The 15794-nt window shown below is 34.3% G+C and overlaps 1 protein-coding gene across 1 annotated transcript; it reads left to right on the plus strand.

The window, feature by feature from the left end:
- Positions 1 to 7325: 7325 nt before the first annotated feature.
- LOC131554242 (gastrula zinc finger protein XlCGF8.2DB-like) lies at positions 7326 to 14560 on the plus strand. Its single transcript, XM_058799438.1, has 4 exons — positions 7326 to 7531; positions 8415 to 8664; positions 8756 to 9105; positions 13973 to 14560. Exons 2-4 carry the CDS (start codon positions 8580 to 8582, stop codon positions 14558 to 14560), a joined length of 1023 nt encoding a protein of 340 aa, XP_058655421.1. The 5' UTR covers positions 7326 to 7531; positions 8415 to 8579.
- Positions 14561 to 15794: the final 1234 nt, after the last annotated feature.

Consider the following 15794-nt stretch of genomic DNA (forward strand, 5'->3'; position numbering starts at 1 on the left):
GAGGGACTACATCTGTAGCATGGACACGCGTTTTTAAGCACTGCAGTTTTAAAACAACCGATTTTAATCCGTTGAAACACAAACAACAGAGCTATATGCGTGCGCCGTCTCTGTTTCTGTGTGAGAGGACCGCGCATTTATTTTTTTTTTTTGCCGCTTTATTGACTTTGAACGATTACATAAAGACACTTATATGCGTCAGAATCCCCGTCTTGGGAAATATCCTCATAAAGACAGCGATTTAGGTCTTAAGAGAGAGGAAACAGCTAAAAGAGAAAACGCATATGTAACAGTATATTGGATCCGGACTTCGGACAAAAAATTGAGAAAACGGCAAGCATTTCTTTTTAATAAAGAGCATCTGATCATAGCAACATGGGTATGTTTGCACGAGGTCTGCAAATTAGCACTCCAGTGAAGTCACGTCACGTGTATTTACGTAGCGCTTTATTTAATATATTACTTAAAAGCAATCAGCAGAAGCACAACTTTACTCGACAGATGAAATGAACCCAGAGAAGAATTCCAGAAAGAACATCCCCACAAATCTTATGGCTTTCACAGCAAAACATTTATTTGAGCTAATCTCATATTTACTGTATCTGAATCTCACATTGTTGACTTGAAATATTGGATCTGTAGAAAACATTTGCTCACCCTAACTATGCTTTTTAACATGAGTCACTAGAGCTGTTGACTCTTTCCACACTGAGTACAGTTTCTGGTGCTTTTTACAATTGTCCAGCCTTGAAAAACTCTTTCCACAGTAAGAACACACATGAGGCTTCCCATCTGAAGTGGTTCAGAGAAAAATAATTAAGAAAACTAATTGCATTTCAACAAAACCAAATGGTCTGAACAAAAATAGCAGTCAGCCTGAATGAAAACGCTAATTTATGCTATTACAGTGTCAAAAACTTGACAAGTGCAGGTATGGTTTTTAGTCTTTAAACAGTTAGTTCACCCAAAAATGAAAATTCTGTCATTACTCACCCTCATGTTTTTCCAAACCCGTAAGACTTGCATTCATCTTCAGAACACAAATTAAGATATTTTTGATGAAATCTGAGAGCTCTCTGACCCTCCAAAGCAACTGAAATGTTCCCAGACCCAGAAATGTAGTAAAGACATTGGTAAAACAGTCCATGTGACATCAGTGGTTCAATCGTAATTTTACGAAGCTACGAGAATAATTTTTGTGTGCAACGAAAATAGAAACTTTATTGAACATTTCTTCTCCTCCTTGTCCCACCCTCGACCATTATCCAGAGTACCACAACGCATACGCATTGCATTCCTCTGTTCATAAACAAGGCACAGCATTGTGGTATTCTTGATAATGATCCCAGGAGACAGGAAATTTTCTTTGCACACAAAAAGTTTTCTCATAGTTGCATAAAATTACGGTTGAACCACTGATGTCACATGAATTATTTTACTACGTTTCTGGGTCTGGGAACATTTCAGCTGCTATGGAGTGTCGGAAAGCTCTCGGATTTCTTAAAAAATGTCTTAATTAGTGTTCCGAAGATTAGGGCTGTACGATATGACGATATATATCGGATGGACGAAATAAAAAGTCTATCGTTTCATATCATGTTCTATCGTTTATTTCATGGTTTATTTCATGTCGCAAAATACATTTCATGTCGCAAAATACATTTAGGTCTTAAGAGAGAGGAAACAGCTAAAAGAGAAAACGCATATGTAACAGTATACTGGATCCGGACTTCGGTCTTAAAGGGGAAGCTGTCCAATATTCGTTCTGTCTGCCATTCATATTAATCACAGCACATTGCTAGAAAATCCCTCACTGCTCTTGACTAAATCACTTTTGTAACTTTAATAAGAAGAAATAATAATAAAAAAATAATGATATATTTATATATATATGTATAGAATATATACATAATACACGTGTTAATTATATCTATCATAGATAGATAGATATTATTAACACAGTGAAGACTAATTAATTTACACAATGTATGTAGCGTTTCTTACGATATTCTAATTTTTTGAGATGCACCTGTACAAATTAAAAAGAAGAGGTGACAATATTCCACCTTGCCGAACCCCATTAGTCACATAAAAGGGTGCCAAAACATTCCTACCCCATCTGACTTGTATAGGTTGATGTATATACCAGTACTTTAAAATCCTAATCAGATATGGGGGAACCCCTCTGTCTTGTAACTTCATAAACAGCTTAGTGTGATTAATTCGATCAAATGCATTAGAAGCATCTAAAAAGCGCATAAATACTGTAGAATTGTGTCTAATATACACACTAACCACTTCCTTTAGCGAATATATGCATAAATCAGTACCATGCTTCCTCTTAAAACCTAACTGATTATCTGTAGTTACCAAATATTCTTTGAGCCTATCCATAAGGATATGCTCAAATACTTTTGAGATGATATTTGCTAAGGCTATTGGCCTATAATTTTCTATACTGGATATTTGACCAGTTTTATCTTTAATTACTGGCACTAATAAAACTGAACATAGATTAAGGTAACACACCATGTATCAAAAATCCTGTAAGGCACAAAGCAAGTAACACTAAAATTTTTTGGCAAGCATACTTCAGATGTTCAGCTACTATTAAATCAGGGCCACATGTTTTATTTACTGCCAATTAAATAAAGCCGGTTCTGTGATTTGTAGTAAATCTGCTTTCAAATGGAGCGGCATTTACTACACAGAAGCGTAGTTCACTGACAAGCTACGCAATATCGCGTTCATAATCAAATGCGATTCATCTGCGATTATGAAGGCGATATTGTGTAGCTTGTAAGTGAACTACGGCTCTGTGTAGTAAATGCCGCTCCATTAGAAAGCAGGTGATGGAGATTTACTACTAATCACAGAACCAGCTTTACTGATGAGATGCGCATGATAATCGAATTTGATTATTTGCACAGCCCTACTATGTGATAATCACCTATTGATGTGTGTGTTTAATCTTTTACCCCTTTTAAATTACATGATTAAAAATACGATTAAAGGGTTAGTTCACCAAAAAAGGAAACTTCTGTCTTTAATTACTCACCCTCATGTTGTTCCAAACCTGTAAGTCCTCTGTTCATCTTTGGTAGGGGTGGGCGATATGGCCAAAATCTTATATCACGATATGACTAATTTTATATCATGATAAAGATATATATAACGATATAGTAATTTTTTTCGTTTAAAAAGGTTTTTATGATATTAAAATCTTTGATATCATAGAATTTTCATAATCCTTGTCACCAATGTCAATATCAAACTAATACGAGCCTAAAAATAGACAAAAAAAAAAAAAAACTCAAGCTCACTGAAAATAAATAAACAGTCAGTGATGAAATAAATATAAGAAACTAATTGCAAGCAACAGGACAAAAAAAATACAATAAATAAGAAACGCTACATACATTGTGTAAATTAATTAGTCTTCACTGTGTTAATAATATCTATCTATCTATGATAGATATAATTAACACGTGTATTATGTACAGTATATTTTCTGTACATATATATAAATATATCATTTTTTTTTTATTATTATTTCTTCTTATTAAAGTTACAAAAGTGATTTAGTCAAGAGCAGTGAGAGATTTTCTAGCAATGTGCTGTGATTAATATGAATGGCAGACAGAACGAATATTGGACAGCTTCCCCTTTAAGACCGAAGTCCGGATCCAGTATACTGTTACATATGCGTTTTCTCTTTTAGCTGTTTCCTCTCTCTTAAGACCTAAATGTATTTTGCGACATGAAATGTATTTTGCGACATGAAATAAACCATGAAATAAACGATAGAACATGATATGAAACGATAGACTTTTATTTCGTCCATCCGATATATATCGTCATATCGTACAGCCCTAATCTTCGGAACACTAATTAAGACATTTTTTAAGAAATCCGAGAGCTTTCCGACACTCCATAGCAGCTGAAATGTTCCCAGACCCAGAAACGTAGTAAAATAATTCATGTGACATCAGTGGTTCAACCGTAATTTTATGCAACTATGAGAAAACTTTTTGTGTGCAAAGAAAATTTCCTGTCTCCTGGGATCATTATCAAGAATACCACAATGCTGTGCCTTGTTTATGAACAGAGGAATGCAATGCGTATGCGTTGTGGTACTCTGGATAATGGTCGAGGGTGGGACAAGGAGGAGAAGAAATGTTCAATAAAGTTTCTATTTTCGTTGCACACAAAAATTATTCTCGTAGCTTCGTAAAATTACGATTGAACCACTGATGTCACATGGACTGTTTTACCAATGTCTTTACTACATTTCTGGGTCTGGGAACATTTCAGTTGCTTTGGAGGGCCAGAGAGCTCTCAGATTTCATCAAAAATATCTTAATTTGTGTTCTGAAGATGAATGCAAGTCTTACGGGTTTGGAAAAACATGAGGGTGAGTAATGACAGAATTTTCATTTTTGGGTGAACTAACTGTTTAAAGACTAAAAACCATACCTGCACTTGTCAAGTTTTTGACACTGTAATAGCATAAATTAGCGTTTTCATTCAGACTGACTGCTATTTTTGGTCAGACCATTTGGTTTTGTTGAAATGCAATTAGTTTTCTTAATTATTTTTCTCTGAACCACTTCAGATGAGAAGCCTCATGTGTGTTCTTACTGTGGAAAGAGTTTTTCAAGGCTGGACAATTGTAAAAAGCACCAGAAACTGTACTCAGTGTGGAAAGAGTCAACAGCTCTAGTGACTCATGTTAAAAAGCATAGTTAGGGTGAGCAAATGTTTTCTACAGATCCAATATTTCAAGTCAACAATGTGAGATTCAGATACAATAAATATGAGAATAGCTCAAATAAATGTTTTGCTGTGAAAGCCATAAGATTTGTGGGGATGTTCTCTCTGGAATTCTTCTCTGGGTTCATTTCATCTGTCGAGTAAAGTTGTGCTTCTGCTGATTGCTTTTAAGTAATATATTAAATAAAGCGCTACGTAAATACACGTGACGTGACTTCACTGGAGTGCTAATTTGCAGACCTCGTGCAAACATACCCATGTTGCCATGATCAGATGCTCTTTATTAAAAAGAAATGCTTGCCGTTTTCTCAATTTTTTGTTATGTTTATTTTGTTACTGAGAGGAAAGCACATATCTACATATTCATTTAAATGTTGTTTTCATCAGAGTGGGCGGCATTGGGATGTTTGCTAACAGTACTGCTCACATATTTCATTTTACCCCTAAATGAAGAACGAAAAGTAACTTCATTTTGAGTATATCAGGGCCTTAATGATGCAAATAAAATTTCCATTTCACTGACATCTCTGATCATGTTCTCTTGTTTATTTGATTATATTCAGTAATATATTTTATTTGTGTTAATCCTGTAGTTTGTCTCAGTCTGTTGACACACAATGAAACATGTTAATGTGCTAATTTACAGAAGATCTCAGACATCATCATAATGAATGAGGTGAAAACAGGCTTTTCAGCAGCTCATGGTTTATTGACACTGTCTTGTTATCAGGAGAGATTTTTCAGTGTAAACTAAGTGATCACAAGTATTTGGTTTTAGAAACTCTGCTTCCAATTTGTTTAATGCTATATATATATATATATATATATATATATATATATATATATATATTGTGAATTTGTGACAAGATGAATAGTCTAATGCAGGCAATATGCTTATAGTCATCAAGCCTGCATTTATTTGATAAAAATTTTATGCAAGTGCTATATTAGTATATCATTATAGTGTTATATTTCAATTTCACAAAGAAACATGCTGCATTTTGTCCAAGCAATAATAAAAGGACACATTTAATTTAGAATTTCTTAAATCTCATTTTGTAAAAAAACAAAATGTGAATCGAATCGAATCATGAGTTGAGTGAGTCGTTACATCCCTATTATTTACTTAATACATTTTATGCAATGTTGATTTATTAGCAATGTTGAAAACCTGTCATACTTTTTTCAGGATTCTTTGATGAATAAAAAGTTAAATAAGAACAGCATTTATTTAAAATATAACTTTTGCATAAGACACTTTCATAATGCTGCATAATTATAAAAAATGGTAATATAATAAAGTCCTTTCACGCAGTGGTGTAGTGGAGGGTATACGTATCTTCATCAGTCGGCATTCGTATACCCACTTCTAAATCCCCTCTGATGCGCATCATTCAGTGAGACAGTCCAGCATATGAGTAACTAATCCAATCGCATGTGAATACATGCAAATATTCCCTAAAAATATCCAGAAAAGACAGTGATGCGGTCAGGAACGACACGTAAACACTCTCATGCAGACATGTTTCATTTATAGGCTACTCGAAGCCGGATGGCCGGAAGTCTGAAACGGCCTCATAGAAGTAACTTACGAGTCACGACGTGCAAGAATCCAGCTATCCTGTAGCCATATCTATCTCTGTAGCTAAGCTGAATAAAAGAAACGTGAAGACAGTAAACACATGATTGCGACAGTATGGTTTATGTGTGTTTTTCAAGTCATCTCCAGGTAATAAAAAAGCATCTGATTATGAATAATGCAGTGCTAAGTAGGCTAATTGATAGCATTTATTACACTTGCCAATAGATATTAGGCTATAAAATATATTCTGCTTTATTCTGTGATAAAAATGGGGGGGAAATGTAGTATAAGGGCTAAACAAATCATAAAATTGTCATTAGGAAAATACAGGAAAAATATTATAAATTATTGGTTATTGTCCAGCTGTGTATTTGATTTCTCAGCCAATTAAAAGCAAGAGGTAGCCTAATAATTAATAATAATAATAATAATGATCGTTGTAAAACCTGTCAATTATACAAAAAAGTTATTATATTAGACATTTCTGTCCCCCTCACTTCTGAAATGATTGAGAATCACAATTATTTTGTTTGTTTCAAATAGAGATCACAATTCTCCCACAATTCTGAACAGACAACTAAACAAAATAACATGCAATTTACTAGAGGTTCTGACAAAATGTCAGTTGCTGCAGTTAATTATTTATTGCAAAATCTGCACCTCTTCTGTGGATAATATTATTTTTATAACGATCCTTACTCAAGCAGCAGAAGTTAAGAGACAGTGTGCAAATATTACTGGCCCATTTTGGAGTGAACTAAATATGCAAGACTAGTTTTAGATGTACACAGGTCGTTCATCCTTTGCTGGGCTGTTTAAAAAAAAAAAAAAACTGGGGCATGAATTAAGAGTATACCCACTTCTCTAGGCACCACTACACCACTGCTTTCACGTCACCATTTTGCCAGCCTACACTTCACATGATAGGCCTGTACGTGGCACTTGGGCTTAAATAACTATGATAGTTTCATAAAATAGTAAACGGTTTGTATATCATACATACAAGTGAACTGAATAGACTACTGATTACCATTATTGCGACTTTTGGCGCTGCACGGTTTTGTGCAGTGCTTTTGTAGTCATTTAGCATACATTTTCCCAGCGATGTAATTTGATTTATAAAACGAGACAAACCGCAGATCCAGATCGCTCCACAAATAAGCTCGTCTGTCCCATGTACGGTAATTTTCATCCGATTTATGAATAAGAACAGAAAATAACCGCTCCACTTCACATATTGTCCAATGAAATGTGAACTTGTGCCAAATCATGATTTGTTGGTGTATTATAGCTACATGACTAATACGCATTGATGAATTAGGCTATGTAATATTCTACAATATATAATATATGTATTTTTAATTAAATCGACACACTAGCTTTGATTATTGATGAAAAATATTGTTTGGTTAATTTTTTTCCTTCCGTCGATCTATTCACTGATAGAACCATATATGGCTCGAGAGTCTATGGTTTCTGAACGGACTGTGGAATATCAGTCAGTCGAGCAAAACGCTCTCAACCCATAGCTACGCCTCGGATTGACACATATGTAAAAATAAACAGGAATGTTTCTAGTTTACAGTGTCCTGGTGTATTATAAATTAGCGTGTAATAAGTTGGCAGAGAGTGTTTCAGACTCTGAGTGAGTGTGAGCACTTCTGTGAGATAAACATGATTTCATGACTCCGTGTTTTTATAAAGTGTTTATTTTCTAATGTAAGAATTTATGTTTATTTTACGTAAATATACATTGTTCGTGCTGGAACGTATTACAGAAATGAAGAGAGTCATTAATTTTGAGCAATGTTTATATTGTGTATATCTAAAAATGCATCTCTTTGCATTTGACCTCTGCTTTAGCATATGTTTCATAGTCTAGCTTTTTAATAAACCTGCCATTATGCATATTGTTGTCTGTGATGAATGGCTTGTGGCTGTTTTATATGACACTAATATGTGACCATCAAATGCTTTATATTTTGAACAGCAAACTAATATATGTCGTTAATTTAAAGTAATGCACTATAAATCCAGTACTTGTTTTTGATTTCTCCAGATCTGGTCCTGTGGGTCTCAGTATCAGACGATGATCACAGTTCACACCTACAGTGAAGCCCCGCCCACAACAATTCACCTATAAATACTGGAGAATATTCACATCATCCTACAAGAGAAGAACAAACTCCAGGTGCAGCAGCTGAAATCTGTCTGACTGTTAAAGATGGAGTTTATTAAAGAGGAGATTGAAGACATGAGTGATCCAGAACCATCCAGAATAAAACATGAAGATACTGAGGAACAAACAGGTTGGTGACCATTCTTGATTCTTCATTAGTGACTGCTGAGAAACATTAATGTAACAAACTTGATTTTAACCACACAATTTGTTTATTTTAGACTGGATTGAAGTAAAACAGCAAAGAGTGAAGCTGAATGAAGTTGAACAGGAACACTGTAAAATAAAAAAATCAAGAAAAACAGCCAAACAGCTGCACACCTGCTCTCAGTGTGGAAAGAGTTTCAGAAACAATGGAAACCTTAATGTGCACATGAGAGTCCACACTGGAGAGAAACCGTACAGATGCCCTCAGTGTGGAAAGAGTTTTGCTGCAGCAGCAAGTCTCAGTTATCATCTGCATGTTCACTCTGGAGAAAAACCATTTAACTGTGATCAGTGTGGTAAAAAGTTTATATCATCATCACATCAAAAAAGTCACCTGAAAGTTCATTCAGGTGAGAAGCCTCATGTGTGTTCCTTCTGTGGAAAGAGTTTTTCACGACTGGATAACTGTAAGCAGCATCAGAAAACACATCATGAGAAGATGTTGTGAGTGTGGGAAGAGCTTTACTGCAGCTGGTGATCTGAAACGGCACCAAAGAATTCATACTGGAGAAAACCCTCACAAGTGCTCATATTGTTACAAAAGTTTCATTTGGTCCGAACACATGAAAATACATGAGCGAGTTCATACTGGAGAGAAGCCGTATCACTGTACTCAGTGTGGAGAGAGTTTCACTCAGTCAACAACTCTAGTGTCTCATATTAAAAAGCATTGTTCTGTGTCAGAGTGAGCAAATCTTTTCTACAGATTCAATGTATAATTTTTTTTGTTTTTACTGTGAAATGCCACAAAATTGGTGGGGATGGGGCTTTGTTTCTGTTGATGGAGAACAGCAAAAGTATTCAGTACTTTAATCTTACTTTGATTTTGTTATCCTTTAATTTTATGCCTCTTCAATGATTTTCTAAACTTTTTTGTTGCATAAACATTTTCTTAGATATTTATTTATACATTTCTCTGCAACATAAAAGTTAGGCTCTGTATATAATGATGAAAATAAATGTTCCATTTCAGTGACTTCTCTGATTAAGTGTGATGTGTTAGTCCATTACGCTATAGTAGCCTACTTAATTGTTCAGTAGTTTGTAGTAGTTTGTCTCAGACTGTTGACACACAATTAAATATTTAATGTGCCAATTTACAGAAGATCTCAGACATCATCATAATGAATGAGGTGAAAACAGGGAGCTATTGGCTTTCCAGCAGTTCATTTGATGATAGTCTTGATGTCCTCGGACTGGGTATTATGCATTTCAATAGAGACAGTCAACAAAATGAACTCTGGCAGCTGTAAAACACATAACATTACATTTGTATGCTACTGCTAAATACAGCAGAACACAGAAAGCGTGTCAGGTCATTTAATTAGCTATTAACCATTTGTCTGAATTATGGCGGTAAATGTGTTATTGCTAACCTAAACAAACAACAACAAAATAATAACAGTATGAGCACTTACATAATATATTTTTATATTATAGTACATCATATCTATCTATCTATTTTCCCCTTTTTTAGAGCAGTAATAGCTTTTGAAAGCTCTGCCATTTTTCCGGTGCAGCGGTCACGTGGTACAAGCTCTCAGAAAACTCCTAGTTCACAAGTTGTAATTACGAGATCTACGAGGACGTAAACGCTTTTTACAAGTCGGTATCTTGTAATTACGGTAATTACGATATGGCGTGAACTAACCTTAAAGCTGCAAAAAAATGATCCGAAATCAATATTTGAGCAAGTACATAACCAGCCAGCTTTCAAAACTATTGCATTACTTTAGCCCGATTCACAAGGTTAGCTTATAATAATAAGATATAATAAGATACACGCAAGCAAGATAATTCCGCAAGTAACTGCAATTCCAGGTTTTTAAACATAGATGGCGACAAAGAGGCAAAACTTATGGACTGCAGCTTTAAGTGAGCAGATAAACTCAGCTTTTGGTTAGATAAATGGAGGTAACTTTCAGGGTAAACAAGTAGCCATAGCACATTTAGCTACATTTTCTTACGTTAAAAGTGGGCTATCACAAATATTTTAAATTAAAACTTACCACTGACAGAAACAGTCAGCTATAGTGCCTCTTCTTTTGCATTTAAATCTAAATTAGCTACAAGCAATCCCATGGGTCTTAAAGAACTTTGTTTTTCTACCTCCACAAATGTTGACTCGTTTATCTAAAAGTGTACTTTCCATGTTTTAAACCTAGCCAAAAAGCCATGTGACTGTGAAACACACTACACTTTAATTTTACTATATCTATTTATTGTAAAATGACTACATTTCTGTGTCAATCCATGTAAATTTTTTACCGCGAACAATGTGCTGTCACTTTAATTCAGTGGTTGCAGCACTGCTGCAGATGCATTGTTCCTGTAACGCACTACTGGACTGCATTCACGTGCAGTGTGAACGCTCTGATTCGTTAACATGAGTGCTGAAAAAATACACAACGCATACGCACCGCAAATGAAGTATGTGTGAAACAGACATAAAAACCTAACCTGATCTCATGAAAGTGCATATATATATAGTACGCCAAATAAAAATGAAAACTTGTGGTAATGATACACAAAAATGGATTGTGGCGTGTATATGCTACGCGATGGGTAGGATTAGGGTTGAGAGGTAGATGCGTATTATATGCACGCCACACACGTGCATAGCATATACACGCCAAAGTCCATTTATGCATATCAATACCACGAGCTTTTTTTTTTATTTGGCGTACTATTTAAATGCATTTTCATGAGACCGGGCTCAAAAACCCCACATGTGTGTTACCAGCAGCTGGCAGCAATATACCAATGTGCTTTTGAGTTTATACAAATCCAGAAAAGCAAAAAGAGGACGAGCAGTAGAGAGAATTTAGCGTGAGAGCCGAGTGCTGAATTTTTATAATTGTAATATTTTCACAGGATGCCTTATATGTGCATGGATGCCTTTAACAAGTACAATTATCTGCCAGTGGGGTAAGAAAATTAATCTTAATGTAAATCTTAATGCAAGTTTTTTTTTGTTTGTTTTTTTTTACCCCACTGTCCGATAATATGCAAAATAAGAAAAATGCACTGAAATTATTATTTTCCCTCTCAGGAAACAAGACTAAATATCTGGTGTCATTTCTTTATAATGTCAAAGTAATTGCTGCGTTACTGCAATAAGAACAGTGGAAAACAACAAAGAAAAACAAAACAGTGTATCTGACAATAGTAACTGAGCTGCTGAAAAGCCATTAGTTCCCTGTTTTCACCTCATTCATTATCATGATGTCTGAGATCTTCTGTAAATTGGCACATTAAACACATTTCATTGTGTGTCAGCAGACTGAGACAAACTACAGGATCAACACTTTATGTGATAATCACCTATTGATGTGTGTTTTTATTCTTTTACCTGAGGTTAAAGTACATAAAAAGCACATAAAGTGCTTAAAAGTAGGCCCACTATTAAAGACTACAGAAACTATACCTGCACTCATCATGTTTTGACATTGAAATTAACATTGAAATAAATTAGCATTTTCATTAAGTCTGTCTGCTGTTTTTGTTCAAACCAGTTATATAACATAATTGAAATGCAAAATTTATAATTTTCTAAGACGTAATGTGTCAAAATGTGTTTTTTTTCCCTGAACTATTTAAGTGCAAGCCACTGATTTCATTAATCAACTGAAAGAAATACATAAATGAAGAAGAAAGCCAAAATATTAAATTACATAGATGGATATTTATTGAGTAATCCAATATTTTGTAGATGAGATAAATTACAGGGTAAAAAATGACTTTATAAAGATGGCAGCATCATTATTTAAGTTTTTAAGTCTAATAAAATTGGTTGAGTTTAGCAATGCTTGTTGCATTAAATGCCAGTGGTGACACTTCAAAAATGGGGATTTTTCCCTTAAGTTTGCATGCCTGTAACTAAAAAGTATTTAAGTATATATCAGTATCCTTTTATAAACTGGTTCTTAAACATTTCTTTTGTTATCTTCATTTTTAAACTATGGTACATTTGCTTTGATAGAAACAAACAAGATGCATTTCCAGTTTCAAGATTATTTGTTCTTCAGAGATTCCACTTTAAATAAGTATCACCTGTACGAAAATTTGTAAAATTCAACAATGTACTCATAGAGACACATTGTGATCTCCATATCGCTGGGATTGAACCATATAGGGCTTTAAAATAATTCAAGAAAATGTTAAGAACTAAAATTTAAAATCATATTGAGATATCTTTAATACTTCTTGAGTCACAGGCAAAAAATATTTGGGAAAATAATATTTTTGACATTTAGACAGGTTTGTTCTATGCTGTTGTTTTGATAAAGGGAAACAAGATACATTTCTAATTTCAACATTTTATCTTTTTCAGACATTCTTCTTTAAAATCACAAAGTAATTTTTTTTCACCCTGTAATTGGCTTAAGATTCCAGATAAAAGTGGTTGTTTTGACGGTCCTCTACAAAATATTGGATTACTCAGTAAATATTCATCCAATATCCATTACATTTTTTTTTTTTTTTTCTGTCATCACTTTTTATGTTTGTCTTTTTCCTAAGTTGGGGGATTTTCTAAATTTGGTTATTTGACAAAAAATAAACCTATAAGGTCACGCGTTTGTACTGGATTTGTTTCAGTGTTGTGTAGAGATCGCTGTGATTGACACGACCAATGAAATCTTCTGAATCTGTGGTGGGCGGGGTTTGTGCTTTAACTGGGTTAAAAAGGTGAGGAATATTCACATCATCCTACATGACAGATACAAACTCCAGGTGCAGCAGCTGAAATCTGTGCATATACTGTGGTAAAGATGGAGTTTATTAAAGAGGAGATTGAAGACATGAGTGATCCAGAACCATCCAGAATAAAACAAGAAGATACTGAGGAACAAACAGGTTGGTGTCCATTCTTGATTCTTTATTGTTGACTGCTGAGAAACATTAAAGCCTCAGGCAAAAAGATTTAGTGGCTGTGTAATGAGCAAAATGAATGATAAATTACCATCTACATGATCATGTCCACATTTTAATTTTATTAATAAGGAATGACAGAACTAACCTTTAGTACATCAAAGATCATATCCTTGATACTCCGATAAATATGTGACCTCGTATGGATTCTGCTATTAAATCAGTTCCACTGATTTTAACATCATCATTTGTTTATTTTAGACTGGATTGAAGTAAAACAGCAAAGACCTGAGGTGAACGAATTGAAGGAGGAAAACAGTAAAATCAAAACTTCAAGAAAAAAAGCCAAACAGATGCAGACCTGCTCACAGTGTGGAAAGACTTTCAGAGACAAAGAAAACCTTAAAGGACACATGAGAATCCACACTGGAGAGAAACCGTACACATGCCCTCAGTGTGGAAAGAGTTTTACTGATGCATCAAATCTCCGTAAACATCTGCACATTCACTCTGGAGAAAAACCTTTTAGCTGTGATCAGTGTGGTAAAAAGTTTATTTCACCATCACATCTAAAAAATCACATGACAGTTCATTCAGATGAGAAGCCTCATGTGTGTTCTTACTGCGGAAAGAGTTTTTCAAGGCTGGGCAGTTATAAACAGCACCAGAAAATACATAATGAAGTGAAAGATAATGTGTGTTGTGAGTGTGGGAAGAGCTTTACTAGAGCTTGTAATCTAAAACGACACCAAAGGATACATACTGGGGAAAAACCTTACAAGTGCTCATATTGTAACAAGAGTTTCATTTGGTCTGAACGGCTGAAAGTTCATGAGCGAGTTCATACTGGAGAGAAGCCGTATCACTGTACTCAGTGTGGAAAGAGTTTCACTCAATCAGCACATCTAGGGACCCATATTAAAAAGCATTGTTCTGTGTTACAGTGAGCAAATGTTTTCTACAGATTTACTCAAGCAGATAAACACAGCTTTCGGTTCCAGAAACGGAGGTAACTTTCAGGGTATAGGGTACAACGGGGCTAAAGGCCCACCTTAAAAAAAAGTGCTATTCACTGCAACTAAAATGTATAATTGCAGAAAAAATATATACGTTGTATTTGAACATTAGATTTTGAACAACAGATTTTGTGTGAAAATAAATCATTCAAACTGATTATTTTGTTTAAAAATCTTATAAATGTATGAGGTGGCAAAAGGGGCTTTTTACCCCACACACGGGGTAAAAGGCCCACCAGCATGGGGTAAAAGGCACACGGTATTTATACAAATACTTCAGCTAAAATAATGTTTTGTTTATAGTACTTGTTTAAAACAATAACTTTAGCAAAGTTTGTACTGTTTTCTGCTTAATTAAAAAATTTTTTTTGTTCAATAAATATACTGTCATTAAAATATTTTAATATAAAAAATATATTTTAAAATACAGAAACAAAATCAATTTTAATAAGTAAAGATTCTGAGAGTATTGACGGAGATCCAATAATAATTTAATATATATTTACAGTAGTAACAACAAATTATATTTTATTATATTATATGAATAATATCATGTTTTTAAATATGATGGTTTCATTCTAAACATGGTGATTATCTCTAATATGGATACCCAACATAATATATGATATTTACCATCTGAATCTAACCATGTCATGTCAACAAATGGAAAAGTCAGCGATCTATTAATTATCATGTTAATTACTGTGCGCCTTTAGCCCCAACAGCAGGGGTGCATTTTACCCCAAATACCTTACTTTTATATATTCTTTCGTTATTTAAAAACTGTTGCTTTAATTATCTTAAACAAAACTGAAAATCATAAAGAAGACCTTTGTCTCAAAATATATGAATTAATTTTAGCGATTCTCATTTGCTCAACATTTTAAAAAACATAAAATATTAGATCATGTAAGCACAGAATCAACTTCGCGCGATCGCGTCAAAGATCAGACAGATTTACACGTGCATGTTGAAAAGCGAATGTTTTTTATACGCCACATTTTTGGCGCCTTTAGCCCCATTGTACCCTATGAGTAGTCATAAGGTGCGTTCACGCCAACATTTTCTTACGTTAAAAGTGGGCTATCACAAATAATTTAAATTAAAACTTACCACAGACAGAAACAGTCGGCTCTCATGCCTCTTCATTTGCATTTAAATCTTT

Source organism: Onychostoma macrolepis, chromosome 15 (assembly GCF_012432095.1).
Source record: "Onychostoma macrolepis isolate SWU-2019 chromosome 15, ASM1243209v1, whole genome shotgun sequence".
NCBI classification, from domain to species: domain Eukaryota; kingdom Metazoa; phylum Chordata; class Actinopteri; order Cypriniformes; family Cyprinidae; genus Onychostoma; species Onychostoma macrolepis.